The following is an 18537-nucleotide window of genomic DNA, read 5'->3' on the forward strand; positions in this document are numbered from 1 at the left end:
GAACACCTCCAGGTGTGGAGGTATGTATATCAATATATATAAATCATATATCAATGCTTTAATATATGCTGCTATTGAAATCTCCTTGTCTTTGGGAATTAAAGCATTTTGACGTGTAAAAAATATATTTTGTAATTAATGGTCTTGTAAACAATTTTAGCAATAAAGAAAACTCTTCAGTTATTAAAATATTAGATGCCCAGAAATATTTTCTCAGATCTTGTTTTTGGTTTTTTTTTTCCACTGCATCTGAGAGGATGGTCCCCTTGTTGTTACTCTGAGAAAAATACTTTTTGAAGTGAAAGTAGAGAGGTACAGTTTTTGCAGGAGCTGAGTTATATAAGGGAGCCTCTACTTGTTTAAAACTAGAATCCTACATTTCACTGCATCATCGTGATTTTATTCCAGGCTTTCAGTATGAGTTACTAAGCTGAAGGGGCTTAAATTTAGTGTATTTTTTTCCTAAAATTTGCAGTTGTGTGTTGAAGAATTTCTAACATTTCATAAATCTAATGTATTTTTCCTACTTGGCTATCTTGTTACAATATATGAAGCTATGCTATTTTTATAACTTTTTTCTTCGGTACTCAACATCTTTTTTTTTTTCCCTTTACATTCTAGGCTGGAATCTTTGCTTTCATTAACTCTGTTTTTCACACTTTCAGATGGGTGTGAAATAACAGTTTGGTTTCTGTTGCGGTTCTGGGCTTGTCAGAATCCTACATATGATTAACACTGTCCTGCTGTTGAATTGCATTTTTATTCTTGTTGCTTTTTGTGAAGTCTTCCACTCTTCCTGCTTTTATTTTGCTAGTTAATCTGATTTTCTTTCTGCCTCTGAAAAGGGTATATGAATTTCTATCCATGCAGTCTTTTTGAAATGTTTTTCAAATCTGCTTCACCTTTACACTGAAAATTACAAGGCTTAGTTATGCTCTGTAATTTTTTTTTCTTTATTTGTTATTCATCATCCCATTCCAATCTGCATTGCATTTCCTGTCTAACAGCACCAACATGATTTCCTTCAGTGACTTTGTTTGCAAACACGGTATTTAAGGCTTATGTCAGATTCATTTGACAGTGTTTGAAGAAACATGCAGCTTCTCTTAGATAACTGTATAGCTTTCCTGGTTCTTGTAACTGAACTAGGAATAATTAGGCTATTCAAGACAGATCTACTCCCACATACGTGCTGTTATGAAACAGACACCAGTGAGATTGCCCATGGAAGTGGCTGAATCACTGTCCCTGGAGGTGTTTGTGGAGAAGAATTGGTAGGTGGACAGTTGGACTAGATGATCTTGGAGGCCTTTTCCAACCTCTTTGATTCTATGATTTTAATAGATGGTTTGGGGTACTTGATACTGGCTAACTCTGGAGGTGAGGCACAGTGGGACAACTCTTCCCCTCCCAGTGGCAGTGCTGTGCCTGGTGCAGCCCAGGGTGCTGCTGGACCTTCTGTCTGTAGGGACACGCTGTTGGCTCCTATTCAACTCGCTGTCAAGTTCTACGTTTATGTCAGCAAAGAAACTAAAATTAACTGAAGCTTATGCTGCAGAACTTTGGGTGAGAAAGGTGGTTTTTAAAATCTCAGCATATATTATTCTGTACCCAGCATAATCTCTCCATTTCCCTCATTAAAAAACAGCTTTAGGCAAAACTACGTGTAGATTTTGTACCTCTTCTCTTTTTTGTCTTCATCTTACACTACTTGAACACTATTCAGAATCATAGTCAGTTTACCATTTATTTTCAGGTGATACTCCTTTTTATGCAGACTCTTTAGTGGGGACATACAGTAAAATTATGGATCACAAGAACTCATTACATTTCCCAGATGATGTAGAAATCTCTAAGCATGCAAAGAACCTCATCTGTGCCTTCTTAACTGACAGGTATGTGCATGTACTGTTTTGGTTCTGTTTCTGTTTTAGATGGTACTAAGACACACGCATTGTAAAATTGGCTTACCATTACCTAAACTAATTTCTCTTCAGTTCTGCTCAGCAAAATCATCCATACACTGTTTTTTGACACAGGATTTGTTTCTAGGTGTTGTATTTCATTTCTCTGAGTTCTGACAGCTCTTGATACAACGTAGTCAGTGATGAAGAAATCCTTCCAGCTGCGGCACCCGGTGAAATAGAGTAACAAAGCTCTAAGACTGGAAGTAGTTCTTAAGCCTCAAAAAGCAGGGACCAAATTGTTGTGATGAAATGAATATTGCTTATAAAAAATGAAAACATGCTTTCGTGAAAACAAGCATGTATTTGCCTGGTTTGTTTAAAATTCTGTACAATGTTTGAAGTTTTCTCTTTTAACTGACAAGTATAGCTAAGAGAGAAAAAGGGTGTTGTCTTGACTGTATATAAGTCATCAAGGTCTCCCTTCACAGAGCTGAGTTGTTTTTATTGATATTAATCTGTGTAAACTCATTCTTGACCTGAGCTCTTAACATTTCTTTAGTGCCAGAAAGCAGAGGTTACCTTTGATTCTCTGATTAAAGAAAATGACACTGTAGGTTCAGATTTAACTCTGGATTGATGATGTGTCACCTGAATCTGGCTGCAGCCGAACATTCAGCATGTGGAGTGTGAGGAATCAGTAAAAAAAAAAAAAAAAGACAAAAAAAAAACAAAACAGAAACAACCATAAATAAATTACCTTTTAATGGTTTCTTTATTCACAGAGAGAGGATTGTTTGTTCTGCTGAGCAAGATACCATTTGCTCTGTAAAGATATACTTTAAGTGTTTCTAACCCTCAATAGCTGTAGGGCAGAGAGAAAACAGGAGCAGAATTGAATAACGTGAGTGCGGCGAGGTTTATTTCCCCTGCGTGTATTTGTCTTCCTGTTTATATTTAATGCAGTGCTCAGGCAGTTTATTTGAAACAGATGCCTTCTTTCTGTGTGCGTGATCAGTGGTGAGGCACTTAAAGGGACAAGGAGGAGTAAGCATCTACCTCGTGATTTATTAGTTCTGTTGCACGCATTGGTTTCTTGTTCTCTTCTCGCAGATAGTTTTAAGAGAGACTTCATTTGGACAAGCTAAAAGTTTCTTTTTGAACTTGAGATTTACTTTATGGTAAATATCAGCAAAAGATGTGTCAGGGTTAGTTATGGGGCAGAGGATGGAATTCTTAAAATATTTATTTCAGTTCAGCTTTGAATAACTGTTCTGTGTACTAAGTTAGACCTTCCTTCACTTGAGTCTTAAGGTTTGTCATGTGGTTTGGCAGACACCAGCCCTTGGCAATTTCTTCTTCCCCTAGGGTGCTGGGGTTTTGTTTTTCTTTTGAGTTTCTTCTGAGTTTTTGCCTTAGTGCTCTCTTTCTTGCTTTTCTCCCCACGTGGCAGACTCTATCTTCTGGACATTTAAGCAGTTGCAGGGAGAGTGGATATTACATATTTTTATATAAATACATTTTCATATGAGAAGCTACAGATCATTGGTTGGTGTGCTTTTCTTTTTTTTCTTTAATTTGACTATCACTGTGTTTTATGGTGAAAATCTTTACTGACAGCTTTTTTGCTGCATGTGAGTGAGTTAGAATAAAAACAAAACAAACAAGTGCTGTTTTTCCTAATGTGAACTTGACTTAATTGCTATGTTCAGGGACGTGCGACTTGGGAGAAATGGGGTAGAAGAAATAAAGCATCACCCTTTCTTTAAGAGTGATCAGTGGAATTGGGACAACATTCGAGAAAGTAAGTAGATCAGCTTGAAAGTTATATTTTTATTCAATATTTGTGTAAGGCTACTTAACAGCAATAATATAAATGAAGAACACTTCAGGCTGTATCAATTACATAAATGTTTTCTATCAAGAATTTTGCCTAAACTTTCTTATTTATCATTTGTATTCTAAAACCTGTATCAGTAGGAGTTAGTAGAAGTGCCTGAAAGGATTCTCATATTTATCGTATTTTAATTTATAGTTTTCTGCTTTGAATAGCAGAATTGGATGTTTTAGAAATCTAAGCAGAAAGACTGCTTATTAGGTTCTATTCCTGTCTGACTTTCATTATTGTTGTTTTAATGGATTGCCTATTTTTTTTCCTCCTTGTTTCAATTTTTTTTAATCTACGTTGAGAGTGGTCTTGTTGGTTTAATTGCTTTTCCTTTAAGAGACTGTGAACTTGATTTCTGTAGGGGAAAAAAAAGCAACTACTTCAATTCCTGAGCTTGATCATAACTTCTAAAGATATATTTACTGAAGTTTCTTAAAATGTTCCATTCCAAAATGGTATGACCCTTGCAAATACATCATATGTGTTAGGTATTCTGTGTATTAAGCGACTAATGTATATGTAAAAATACTTTAATTTAGGAAAAAAAAAAATTTAACACATTTAACTATCAGGACAGTTTACATTATAGACAGAGTCTTGGAATGAAGCTGATCTTTTCTCTCCTTTCTGTAGCTGCTGCTCCTGTTGTTCCAGAGCTTAGCAGTGATATAGACAGCAGTAATTTTGATGACATTGAGGATGACAAGGGAGATGTGGAAACCTTTCCAATCCCCAAAGCCTTTGTGGGAAACCAGCTGCCTTTTATAGGATTTACCTACTACAGAGATAATTTGTATGTAAGACTTTAATGTATAATGTACTTTGCAGAATTATCATTTATCCTATCCTTTTTTCTTAATTTTACTCCAGATGTTTAATTTATTCATTGCTTTATATTCATGTCTGTTCAGTTGTAAAGATTGAAAATGCAGAGTTTTAAGTAGAATATATAAGTTGTGATAACCTTGATTATTGTTATGAAATAAATAATATTTTACATGCATAAAAATATATATCGTATTTAAAAAAATTGTTCTAGGTTTAAAATACTACTAGGTTTGTAGTTCAGCTCTAAAATTGCTTTTAGCTAGGTGTTTAGAAAAATGTTTATGCAATGTAATAGTTTTCTAGGACACCATTATCCATCTACTTGCCTTTATTTTGTTTGATTAGTCATATTCAGTGTGTCTGAATAGATGTGAAAGAATTGTGAGTATTAATTAAAAATGATAAGCTGATATGGATTTGAAAAAATCTTAAACATTAGTCTTAGTTTTAAAAAGACCCAAATCAGAAAGATTCACTGAAGTAAAACAAGCTTCTCTGAGAATAGGTTAGGACAAAACAAGGCTTGAGAAAAGCAGTTGAATTGTGTTGATTGGTGAGGCTGCCAGATTGCTGAAAACTTGAATAAGGGCAGGAGGGATTTGTTTTTGTTTTTGACAGGTTGCTAAGTGACTCCTCTCAGTCTTGCAGAGAAAATGAATCGGTGCAATCTAGTAAAAATGAGGTTAGTGCCTTTTTTTTTTCTGTAAGTGTCAAAGAATGATTAACTAGTTTTGTTAAATCTGTTAGAAGGAGGCAAAGTTGAAAACAAGGAATCCAATATTTAGGGGAGCATTTTTTTTAATGCTCCTTGGTAAAAATGATGATTTCTATCTAGAGGACAGCAAGAAGGTGAATATACTTGAGTTATGAAAGGAATCAAATAATTCCCACTTAATTTGTTTGAACATGATATATCATTAAATACCATAGATGTTTGTTCACCAGATTGTTAACAGTAAACTGATTGTGTTAGCTTATGAATGAGCTGTTGTACTCGAATGTAAAGGTACTGCAGTATAACGATGAATGAGTACACATTTTTCTCTAATTCTTCTGGCATTTAGAATTTGTTTTGAAAGCAAATGTGTAGGGCTCTGTTTGCCTCAAACAACATTGCAATTTTTGGCTGTACACTGTGATTCGTGGCACGTTTATCCAGAATTTGGAAAATTAAATTGTCAACTATAGTGACAAGGGAATGTTTTTGAGCGTAAATCTTTCTCTTAGTTGAAGTGAGTGTGTGAAGCGTGTTTATCGAGCTTTTGAACGTTGCCAACTGAATTTAAATATGCAGATGAGAGGAGAAGGCTTCGTATTTTTCATGTATTTAACTTACTTCATTATCTCCTTGAACATTTGTATTAAGTGTAGTTTGCTAACATTTGCTAAAACTTACTTAATTGTTAAACTTTGGAAAGGAAACGTGTTATGTATTGGCCAACATAAATTTAGATGTAAATGTTTATTGGGCTCCACATCTTTCCTTCCTGTCATTGGTGAATAGAATAAAAGTTCTAGCTTCCCATTAGGAAAAAAAAAAAAGCAACTGTTCTTTAAAGTACAGTTTCATGTTTGTAACATTTGCTTTCTATTGTGACAGTTGTTATAATATTGCATTTCACTTCAGACAATTTTTTTCATTCTAATTTTGACAGGCAGTGAAGTTTAGGTTTTGGTGTCCTTTTCAGTGTCCCTGTTTTGGGAATCTTACGATTTTACACGTTGTATTTGGGGAGTGGAAGAAGGATAAAGGAGGAAAAGAAATGTTTGAAAGCTTGGAGACATGAAGCAATTGCAAAATTCATGTTTCATAATCTAATTTTTTGAATTTTGGGGTACTTGTTTCATGATATTAAGCAAAACAAAACACTCTCAAACTTTAAAACTGTTTCTAATCTTCTCCTTGTGAAAAAATTCCTCTCTCTGTGAGGTCATGGAGCACGTTTAGTAATGTTCTCTGAATATTGTCCAGTTTGATCATCTGCTGCCCCCCCCCATTTCAAGTTTTAAATCTTGTATAGAAGAGACAGTCCCAAAAATTCTGCTCCAGCTAAAGGACTCTGGGCAGAGAGAGAGAGTACAGCAAAGGACTAGAAGCAACATTTGTTGCCTAAAGAAATTTTATGACTGTCACTTCGTGGTAATAACTGTGATAGTTAGCTTTAATACAGCATGCAGCACATTTTGTATCTTAGTAATCGTAAGATTAATGACCTATACAGGTGAGAAATAGGGTTGAAATAATCTTCTGATGATGAATTAAAAAAATCATAATGGAAGCTTAAATTAATTTTCCTTCCTTTCCCTTTTTTTGTTATTAAGCTGCTTTAACACTTTTTTCATGTGATAGCAGTCTTATTTAAAGACTGTGCTTGTTTTTGTTTGACTTTTTACTCAGTTTCAGAAAAAACTAAGCAAGTTAGAGGAACAACTCAGTAATGAATTGCAAGCCAAAGATGAACTAGAACAGAAATACAGGTGAGAACGTTTCCACATGTTTGGTACATTTGTAAAGAAATATCTGAAAGCTAAATATTCTTGTTTCTCTTAGGGCTGTCTTACCCAACCCCTCCCCCCCCCCCTACACTGTCTGCATATCTCCATAAGAACATCTCTATGGTTTGAGTGATTTCTTCAATTCTAAAAGTTTCATGTGATTGCTGAAGGTGGAATATCTTACATAAAATTAATTGAACACATCTGAACACCCTATTTTTGTGTATGATCAGTAGTTTTTAAAGATATTTTTCATATTCCTTCAGGTCTGCTAATACTCGTTTAGAGAAGATAGTGAAAGAGCTAGATGAAGAGGTAAGTCTGTAGTTACTGAATACTGGAACTAAAATTTCAGCATTTGCATCTGAGTTTTTTCCTTAGGAGCCAGCAGATTACTTTTGGTAATGGTGTATTTATGGCAAGTAACACCAGATGATTTGTTGGTATTCAGATGTTCTAACTGTGTCAGTAATAGGACTATATTTTGCCCAGCTCTGCACCTTAATGCTTGCTGCACGTGTATTGTATCTACAGAGTGCATGTACAAGGTAATGTATTCATTAGATCCAGGAAATGCTGAGATTCTCTAGTACATGGATGATTCATGGCTGCTATGCATGTTACAGCATTCATTGAATGCAAACCATCATAACAGTCCTGGAGTGATAAAAGCTCCTGGCTATAGTTGGTCTAGGATGGTTGAACGTGTTCAAATGTTCTGATGTACTGTGTTTGCAAGAAGCAAATGGCATGTGTCCATTTTGAATTAAAATGAACCTGTCTTTTAATCACGTTAGGAATACTAAGATTCTATACATAATTGATGTGTTTTGTTTTGTTTTGTTATTCTAAATATATCCAGATAACTTCAAGGAAAAATGTAGAGTCTGCAGTCAGACAGCTAGAAAGGGAGAAAGCTCTCCTGCAGCATAAGAATACAGAATACCAGAGAAAAGCAGAACATGAAGCAGATAAGAAACGCAATTTGGAGAATGAGGGTATGCTGAATTATGCTTGAGGGGTCCTGTTTTGATATAAGTTTTTAAAAGATAAAAACTTTTTCACTACAATGATTAACTGACTTGTTTTTGTTTTAGTTAACAGTTTGAAAGATCAGCTTGAAGATTTAAAAAAGAGGAATCAGAACTCTCAAATATCCAATGAGAAAATCAATCAACTACAAAGACAGGCATGCCAACTTTATATATGTATATTTCAAAATAATCGCTCACTGAAGCTCAGATTTTATTAGTAATGATGGGAGTTAGAATGGGTAATGGAGTGCTAAAAACTGTTCTTTCTTGTCATGTCCTCATATTCAGAAGTAATCTTGAAATACACCCTTATTTCTTTAATTTATTCAATCTAATATTCAGTAATAGCAGTGGTAGATGTTACATTTTAATTGTTTAGACTAATGTATGTTTTTATCAATCCCAGTTGGATGAGGCCAATTCTTTGCTGCGATCCGAGTCTGAAACTGCAGCCAGGTTAAGGAAGAACCAGACTGAAAGTACAAAGCAAATCCAGCAGTTGGAAGCTAATAATCGAGAACTACAGGATAAGAACTGCCTGCTAGAGAATGCTAAACTCAAACTGGAGAAGGACTTTCTCAATCTTCAGTCAGCTCTAGAATCAGAAAGAAGAGATCGAAGTCATGGATCAGAGATTATCAGTGATTTACAAGGTACTGCAGAAAGCATAGAGAAGTTCAGCTGTTTTCTGGTGGTGGTATTTGAGTTACAAACAGAAACTAAATTAGTGCTGTTTTATGCAAGGTTATTTAAGTTAGGACATGCATTACAGAGAAAGCAAGTGAAGAGATACTTAAGATGACAGTGTGTGTTATTGATAATTGCTAAAGCCACCCTGAAGAGTCTTAGCAGTCAGAACCAGAAGCTGTTATATGTGAAGATTTTTATCATTAAATAGATACAGTACATATCTTTCCACATACTGCCCAGCCTCGTTGTTGTTTTGTTCATTTTTTAGGTCGAATATCTAGCCTGGAAGAAGAAGTGAAAAATGGAAAGAGTGCATTAGCCAAACTAGAAATGGAGAAAAGGCAATTACAGGAAAAACTCACAGATTTAGAAAAGGTAACCGCAGTTCTTAGTGAATGCTTGTGTTGCATTCCTGTGAAATTCTGAAGTCGGGATTCTTTTAATTGAGACATGGAGAAAAAGCTTGTGTGAAAAAGTAAGCCTTGTTTTCAGCATCAGTTCGCCTTCTGTGGATTTTTTTCATCATTTTGGTAGTTTAAAAAGTGGGGGAAAAGGACACTAATCCCCTTATGATTTCAATTCATTATACTTCTGAAGTATGTAATAATGCACACTGATATATAGCTTAATTGTGCAGTTGTAGCACTTAATTTTTGTTATAAAATCATTCCTTTTTAAACTCTCAGTATTGCCAAAAATTAAAAAAAAAAGCTTTGCTAATATTTTTTAGAATATATCTTTCATTCATTACTGAAGCAGTTCGTCAGTGAGACTTAATTTTTGAACTCTTCTTTATTTATTTTTTTTCTTTAACAGGAAAAGAGCAACATGGAAATAGATATGACATACAAATTCAAAGTTATGCAGCAGAACCTTGAGCAAGAGGAAGCTGAACATAAAGCCACAAAAGCGCGATTGGCGGACAAAAATAAGATTTATGAATCTATAGAGGAAGCAAAATCTGAAGCTATGAAAGGTATGTATTTGACATCATAGTTAGACTTAAGTATAAATTAATGGAGGTAGGTAATAGAATTTTTTTAATGGTAGCAGAAGTTTAAATGTAGTCTTATTTTCTGTATTCCTCCATTCTTTTTTAAATATAATCAGCGTTGTATATCAGTTTTGATCTTTCTGTCTTCATTCTTCTGTCTTAAAGACAGACAGTTTTGGTCTCTTTGAGTAAAGCAGAATTTTTGTGGCCAGCATCACTAATTCATTTTCAGTGCTACAGAACTAGGGTATTATTAAATTTATATTATTAAAATTGTTGTAAAGATTTTCAGGAGCTTATCTGTGTCCTTTGTCAGTGTGGTCAACAACTTAAAAATGTGAATAGAGTACTAGATACCATTAGACACAGTAAAGCCTTTGCTAGGCTTCTTTGGTCACTATGCGTGTTCATTCTAGTGTATCTCCTAACAATTAAAATCTCTTTGAGAGAGGGATAATTACCAAAGGATTCCAGAAGATGGCTCTTATTTTTGAATTAAATCACTTACGTTTATTGCAAGTGCTTAAAAAGCAACCTACAAATCTCTTTCCGATTGCAGAGCATTATCAAAAATTTTGAGCTTGCAGATGTTCCAAAAAAGAAAAAGATTCAGATGTAACATATGACTCACTTGGTCCATCAGTGTTCTCAACAGCTTCAACTCTTGAACTGACTTCACGTTGTCAGCACCAGAACAATACTTAATGTATGGATAGAAAATATTTCTTTATCTGCATCCAAATGTTTTGAAGATAAACTGGAATTTATATTGAAACTGAAGAGTAGGAAGTATTTCTGAGGCAGAAAGGCTTGCGAAGAATTCTCTGGGATGCTTTTTCACAGTTTACTTTTTAGCAATCTCTATTGTAACAGAAGCATTTTACACATTGTTAATATGGGTAGATGTTCTTCCTCACCTCCTTCACCCCTTTAAAGTCTTGGTTTTACTTTGACTCAGTTGCAGACTGACCTCAAATCTCTTTCTTCACAGAAATGGAGAAGAAACTTTTGGAAGAGAGAGCTTTGAAGCAGAAAGTAGAAAATCGGTTGTTAGAAGCTGAAAAGCAGCGCTCCATGTTGGATTGTGATCTTAAACAATCACAACAGAAAATAAATGAACTCCTTAAGCAGAAGGATAAACTAAATGAAGATGTATGTAGCAGTGACAAAAGAAGTCATAAGTGGAAGCTAGTTTTAAATGTCTTTGTATTTTCCTTGTTACAGACGTATTTGGGAAGCTTGTGAATGTAAATGGCAGCAGTTCTTATTTCTTTGTATTTGGAGCTTTGAAAAGTCAGCTTTATAGAGTGATTTCATTTTTCTTAAGTATTCCAGCATTACTGATATCAAAGCTTTTGTACTAGAGTGTAAAGGGCAAAGAAATTGACATGGAAAGACTAGCTTCTTTGTTGTGTACTAATAACTTACACATTTGTCTAGTAAAAGATATGTTCATGATGAGCAAATTACGTATAAGGACTGCTCCAAAAGTAACGCCTCCTGTTTTGTTACCCATGACATCAGAGGTGGATGTTGGTAAAATGGCAATAGTGATTGAACCTTCCTGCCATGTGACAGATGGTGGCAGAGAGGCAGTCTGTTGAAAAAACATCTGACGTGGAAGTGCTTGTGAAGCAAAAGTTCATTGAATTCCTCTGTGTAGAAAAAATTGACATTCACTGACACTTGCTGGATGTTTCTGGAGAACAGTGATGTTAGAGACAAGCCACATTCAAGATGACCATTCACAGCTGTCATTCCACAAAATGAAACTTGATCTCATCTGAGGATGTCAACCAGGGAATTGTGTCTGGAGCTGAGTATTAGCTTCAATGTGTTGGAAACAATGGTGGTGTTGGAATATTGCAGTTTGCGCTAGGTGGGTTCCATCAGTACTCACATAGGAGCAGAAAGAACACTGTCTGCAATTTTGTCAGGACCCATTCAGCCAATCCAGGGCTGAAGGTGACAGCTTCCTGGATTGCATCATTACTGGTGACCAGATGTGGTGTCACGCTACGCGTGAGAGTCAAAGGAACAGTCTGTGGAGTGGCAACATGTGAATTCCTCACAAAATGATGTGCCCTGTCTTTGGGGATAGGAATCTGGTGATCCTTCTGGATTTCCCAGAACACACACAGACCATCACCTCTGACCTTAACATTGCAACACTATGTTGACAGCTACACACAATGTATGGTCCAGATTTGGCACAGTCTGATTAGTTGGGCAGCATTTTCCTAGCAACAGTGCCATCATAGCAGCTGTGAAACAGTGGGTCAGCTCCACCAGTGCAAGTTTTTACAAATGCAGCATGCAAGCTCTTGATCATCACTGGTGAAAATGCATAGCTAACAGTGATGATGATGTTGAAAAATAGTAGCTGAGAATTTCCTCTATCAAATAGTGTGATTGTGCTGTCTGTATCTGTTGTGGTTTCCATAGAAATAAATAGGAGGCTTTACGTTTGGAGCATGTTATGCAGGAAGTGTCAGTGAGAAACACTGTTTACTTGTTACTACCCTATGTAGATTCACAAGCCTCATATTTCTTTTAATTTTTTTAGGTAAAAAACCTGACTTTAAAAATAGAGCAAGAAACACAAAAGCGTTGTCTCACTCAAAATGACCTCAAGATGCAAACACAACAGGTCAACTCCTTAAAAATGTCAGAGAAGCAGCTAAAGCAAGAGAATAACCATCTTCAGGAAATCAAATCAAGCCTGGAGAAACAAAACAATGAACTCCGCAAGTAAGCAGAGTTGCTCTATTTTACCTTTTGTAAAGTAATGCTGATTTGTCAAGAGCCACATTGATCTTTGAAGATTTGTGCTGAATACCTAAAATAGGAGAAGAAAGTGTAAGTGAAAAGCAGGGAGTGGGGAGAACAGAATAATCAGAGGAGTTATGAGATGTGGATTTAGCAGAATGCTTAGCTGATTGATTTATTTATTGCAAAAAATACTGACATTCTATGTGAGGTCATCAGAGTTGTCCAGTAATGCTTATCCAGAGCTGTGAAGTGTAAGCATTAGAAATATACCAGGTTAGGGTGTTTAATTAACCTCTCAGGCTTCAGATAGGAACTGTTAAATCCTAGCAATTCTTCAGGTTCTTAAAAGCAATCATACAACTAATAATAACTGCTTTTAACAGATTACACTTAGAACATTCTTGTGACTGAAAGAAAACAAATTTAGCATGTAGATCACGTGTAACTTTGCTCTTCTTTGACTTCTGAAGGTTTATGTTTTGATTTAGGCAAGAGCAGTTAATGACGTAGAAAGCTGAATGTGACAACTGCAATAACAAAATAATGGTGGAAATCTTTTCTGCTGCTTTACTGTTCTTTTTTATGTGACTAAGTGACTTTCTGAGTTATTTTAGTAGGTGAATTCAAGAAATGATGCCTGACAAAGAATACAGAAGATCTCAGAGACTGAGCTGTAGCAAACAAGAAACCCAAAACAATCTGTCAGAACAGTGATGTTTTTAATGGAAATAACATTCTGTCAGTGGCTGTTTGCTTAATAAGTGACACCTTGTAGCTACTATGTTGACAGTATTATTCTGACAAAGACTCAGCTTGATCAGCAGGATATAAATAATGTGAATGCACACGTATCTGTTTACTTGTTTGGATTATTCATGTCTTTTCTTTGATACATTTTATTCCTTTCTAGAGAACGCCAAGATGCAGATGGACAAATGAAAGAGCTTCAAGACCAACTTGAAGCTGAACAGTATTTCTCAGTATGTTTTATGCTTCTTTATTTCTATGCCAATCTGTTTATTAGGTATAATGTTACCTTTTCTTCTTCTCTCAGCCATGAAACATTTAATCCTTCATATTTAAAATTAATTCTTATTCCTGGTTCTGTCTTCAGTCCTGACAGCAGCCCTGTTACTGCTCCTTGCTCTTGACTTCTGAGCATTGTGAAGGAGATCACATTTAGGCACTTCGGAGGGGAGCCCCAAGCACGGGTTAAGGGAAGGAAGAAGCTGAGTAGCTCATTCCATAGTGTGAATAGTTTTCTGGACATTTCAAGACTTATTCTTCATCTGGTCCAGGCAGCACTGAAATATTCAGTCATGTGACATTACCAAACACATGCTTTTAAGGCTTGGAATAAAATTATTTCATAATAACCAAACTTGGCAAAGACTTATTGAGAGACTTTGCTTCAGTGTAATAGGCACAATAAATAGGGATTGTTGTTAGAGATAATCACTAACATATGAAGGTTTGCTTACATTAATAGTGCACAGCCAGTCATACTAAAGGTAAAGGGCAAAGGGCTTGCTTGAGAATTTAAGGAAACCTACACTTTTACTGTGGTCTTTACATCAGTAGGAAGGTTGATTAGCTGGTCAAAAAGCTACACATGTCAAAGGAGAGAAAAAAAGGGAAGGCTGAAGTCAGTTGGCTGTTATGGATGGACCAGAAAGGGAATCCTGGGAGACTTCATCTTGAAATCCCTGCACTAAATCCACTGGCAGTTATCTGTCACTCTGTATTCAGCCATTCTCAGCATACAGAGCAGTGTAATTTTTCTTTCATTTCCTCTATAGCTTGAGATTTGTAACTATTTCACAAAAATGGAAAATTCAAATTTTCCCTTATCTATTTTTATCTTCCTCCTTTGCCTTTATCTCTCTGGCTCTCACATTGTTTTCGTGGTCTGTATGGTTAAAATCCAAGCTTGACCTTTTATATCCTTGCCAGATACATTTCTGACAAGGTTTTAAAACAAAGGAAAAAAAATTCAGTTTGCAAGTCCTCTGCACAGTGTATACTTAACTTACAAATGTATAAATTATAGGTAATTCATCTACCTGATCATAAATACACAGGATTTTTTTTTTTTTGAGAGGGGGGAGAGCGTGGGTTTATTTTGTTGTTGTTTAAAAAAAAAATTGGAACACTGTGCAAATAGAAACCACCAAAAACTAAAGCAAGTAATATTTGGGAATCATTATGACCTTTGATGACCTGTACTGAAATTTAGAGAAAGCTTTGGACAATTGTGTTTGAACTGTATGATTGAAGACCAGCACACTATGTCATCTTGTATAAGCATTTGTGTACCTTCAGCCTCCATTATGTAACTCACGTCCCTTTCTTTTCTACTTCAAATTCTAGACTCTGTATAAGACACAAGTTCGAGAACTTAAAGAGGAATGTGAAGAAAAGACCAAACTTTGTAAAGAGATGCAGCAAAAGATACAAGAGTTACAGGATGAGAGGTACTAGCTGTACTGTTAATATAGAGATCAGGATAGCTTTTTGATATTTTTGTTGAGGTGGGGTTTGGTGGTTTATTTATTTCTTTTAAGTAACCTCCCATTTTTTGAGTTAACAGTACGTATCAATAATTTGCAGAGATTCCTTGGCAGCTCAGCTAGAAATTACTTTGACAAAAGCAGATTCAGAACAACTTGCACGTTCCATTGCTGAAGAACAGTACTCCGATTTGGAAAAAGAGAAGATTATGAAAGAACTGGAGATTAAAGAAATGATGGCTCGGCATAAACAGGAACTTACTGAGAAGGATGCCACCATAGCCTCTGTGAGTAATCCAAGCCGTTATTCTGGTAGAGGTCTACATGAGCACGAGTTTCATTTACAGTTTGAGTTACCCATTGTTGTGTAGCATACAAATGTGTTATGCAGCTACATCTGATATTTAAAAATACTCATGTTCTTTGAATTAACTAGTTAAAAACAAACAAACAAGTCTTGTTCTCTGTTTCTTCCCTGTATCTCTCTGATATCTCACTGTCTTCTGTGCCCCTGTGCTAGTTGTCTTACACTTGTTCTGGTTTTCTTCTGAAGCTTTTCCTTCTGTGCTGTAATGTTTTTGTATGCCATGTGTTTTTAGATACAGTCATATGCGCTTTTTGTTTGTAGCTGGAGGAAGCAAACAGAACACTAACAAGTGATGTGGCTAATCTTGCTAATGAGAAAGAAGAGCTAAACAATAAACTGAAGGAGGCACAAGAACGTACGTATTCCCTGAACCAAATGCACTTCGTTATGCCTACACTTTTGTTTCTAAAGCACTGTTTTCTTTTGCACTGTGCCTTCGTTTATATTTTTTGTTTGTTTGTTTAAATTACTTTGTTACAGAAATTACAAAGTTAAAAGAAGAAGAAGCAAATATAGGAAATATTAAAGCACAATTTGAAAAACAATTGTTGAATGAAAGAACACTGAAAACCCAGGTAAGCAAATGTATCTGAAGAGAATCCATGTCGTAGTAGGAAAGCGTTCATATTTTTAGTGTAAAACTTAATACTTCATTCTTTCCCCAATGAAGTAAAATACATCAAATTTATCTTTTTTTTTTGCCTCTGCTAAGTACACTTTCAGCGTAGTGAAACTTCATGCTCATCTTTTATTGCAGAGGAAGTTCTAATCTTGACGCATTCCACCAACATAAGTCTTGATTTCAGTCAGATGAATTTTCCTCTTGATTTATATTCCTCTGTAATTACCATAAAATGTTATTTCTGATTTTGGCATCAGTTGTTTTGAACAGTTAGTGGCATTTTAATCCACTAGGTAATTGAAACTGAAGAGCGTTTAAATGAGTAAAAGTCTTCTGAAGGAATTTTTGTTTGAAGTGAAAATGACATCATTACCATTATTCAGTTTTGATTAATGCAGGTAATTTATACTACTAGATATGCAGAGTTCTAAGCTCAAAGCTGGATTAAAATTGCTTAGTTGTGGGTAGGAGAGAAGAATATTTCTTTGCAGCGTAGCTCTGTATTTATTTGTGTATTTTTTTTTGCTACTTTTTCCCCCACGGGAAGGCTGTGAATAAATTGGCTGAGATCATGAATCGGAAGGGTCCAGTCAAACGTGGAGCTGATACCGATGTACGGCGGAAGGAAAAGGAAAATAGGAAACTGCATATGGAACTGAAGTCTGAACGAGAGAAGTTAACGCAAATGATGATCAAATATCAGAAAGAAATCAATGAAATGCAGGCGGTAAGATCCTCCTAGCAAGTATAAACGTTGGTAACATTTTCTGTAATGCTTAGTGAGTTCATACAGGCTTTTAAGATTGGGTATGCAGTCTCTAGTCCTGAATTTCCTTGATTGAAAGAGAGATGCAGCACAAACACTGACTGCAGAGTCAGTTTTCTTTGAGTAACTGAGTATTCTGACAATAGGTAACCTCTTCTTTATCCATACAGCAAATAGCAGAAGAGAGTCAGATACGAATTGAACTCCAGATGACTCTGGACAGCAAAGACAGTGACATTGAACAGCTTCGTTCACAACTACAGTCGTTACACATTGGTCTAGACAACAGCAGCATAGGCAGCGGACCTGGAGATGCTGAGGCAGATGATGGATTCCCTGGTATGTTATTAGTATTCTCCATGAATTTATATCTGTTTTACCATGGAAATTGAAGTATTTGATGCTTCTGGGGCTTTTTGTCTTAATGTGTTTCTATCACTGATCAATGCTTTGATATAGAGTTCACTATCCATGTACTAACTACATCTACCTGTAATCATACTTCATTCTTAAATTTATTTAAAGACATTTATTTAGAAAACTGTATTGTCTCACATTGGAACTAATTCTTTTTTTCATCTGTATTATACTGGTTCATTTGCAATTACTGTGTTACGTGAATAAATGTAAAACTAATACTCTCTTTTTAGGGATTCTGTTTTGACTTCCATTCTACCTTTTTCCTCCTTTATTCTTTATGTTTAGTCCATATCACTCAGTCCCACACTATGGAATCCATGTCTTTTACCTACAAGCACTCTTCCACTTCTGTCAGTATTGCCACTAAGCCCTCCAGTTCTCGCATGCTTCTCGATTCTGATTCTGACTCAGAAGAAGAACCTTTGTCTTGTTCTCACAGCCCTACAGAAGTTGATAGCACAGGTGACATCCCTGAGAAGTGCTTGGTGTTGTCTTTTTTGCTGCCTTCTCTCTTTTTTCAGAACTAATATTACTAATATGTTATTAAAAATGTTGGCAGTTAACATCGTAATGATGTGAGAAATTCACTTGAAGTAATAGACTTGTTTTATCTAAACGTTCATAGATGCTCAGTGCCATTTATAAAACAACATATTTTATTAAAGCATTGAATGAATCCTTATTCCTTATTATCTTGAACTTAAGGAAGACTCTACCCAGTATCTGTAGCTATCTGCATGATCTTAAGATACTGGGTACCAGAAAGTCAAATCTTCGTGTTTCAGTGAAGTGTTGAGATATGTCAGTCCTCACAATCTAAATGTACATTACTTGCTTATAGAACTTAAATCTTCTGAGTGTTACCATTTGTTTCTATTTTTTTGCCTTACATTGAATATTATATTCAACTGTTTTATGGTAAGGCAAGTAAAATTTATTTAAATTTGTTTTTCCAAATGCATAAAGAATATAATGAAATTACATGTTTCTGGTAAAACAGAACTTTGTTTTATTAATTCTGTACTCTTTCTATATGACTACACTGCCTTGAATAAAACTTCAGCCTAGCGTTAAAGTCAGAGATGGGATTTTCTAATTACATATATATTTTTGTATTTTACATGGGGCACTTCTGAATTGTGAATATCTTTCAATCAAAGGCAAAGTTTGTTTTGGAATGCTATATATAATTATATTTTACCATATTCCAATTACCATATAATTGGAATACTGTGTATAATCCCTT

General features: G+C 35.3%; 1 protein-coding gene across 1 annotated transcript in view; it reads left to right on the forward strand.

The window, feature by feature from the left end:
* Positions 1-18537, forward strand: part of ROCK2 (Rho associated coiled-coil containing protein kinase 2) — an 89875-nt gene that overhangs the window by 61710 nt on the left and 9628 nt on the right. The window contains exons 7-26 of the mRNA XM_065730740.1: positions 1757-1895; positions 3617-3708; positions 4426-4585; positions 5239-5302; positions 7019-7098; positions 7383-7431; positions 7979-8114; positions 8214-8305; positions 8557-8803; positions 9109-9215; positions 9657-9816; positions 10826-10986; positions 12401-12585; positions 13517-13586; positions 14977-15080; positions 15217-15403; positions 15745-15838; positions 15964-16058; positions 16653-16832; positions 17042-17210. Coding sequence (XP_065586812.1) covers positions 1757-1895; positions 3617-3708; positions 4426-4585; positions 5239-5302; positions 7019-7098; positions 7383-7431; positions 7979-8114; positions 8214-8305; positions 8557-8803; positions 9109-9215; positions 9657-9816; positions 10826-10986; positions 12401-12585; positions 13517-13586; positions 14977-15080; positions 15217-15403; positions 15745-15838; positions 15964-16058; positions 16653-16832; positions 17042-17210 — 2571 coding nt within the window. The remainder of the gene's footprint in view (positions 1-1756; positions 1896-3616; positions 3709-4425; positions 4586-5238; positions 5303-7018; positions 7099-7382; positions 7432-7978; positions 8115-8213; positions 8306-8556; positions 8804-9108; positions 9216-9656; positions 9817-10825; positions 10987-12400; positions 12586-13516; positions 13587-14976; positions 15081-15216; positions 15404-15744; positions 15839-15963; positions 16059-16652; positions 16833-17041; positions 17211-18537) is intronic.

Source organism: Cyrtonyx montezumae, unplaced genomic scaffold, assembly GCF_038088225.1.
Source record: "Cyrtonyx montezumae isolate F1298 unplaced genomic scaffold, pur_monq_1.0 scaffold_13, whole genome shotgun sequence".
NCBI lineage: Eukaryota > Metazoa > Chordata > Aves > Galliformes > Odontophoridae > Cyrtonyx > Cyrtonyx montezumae.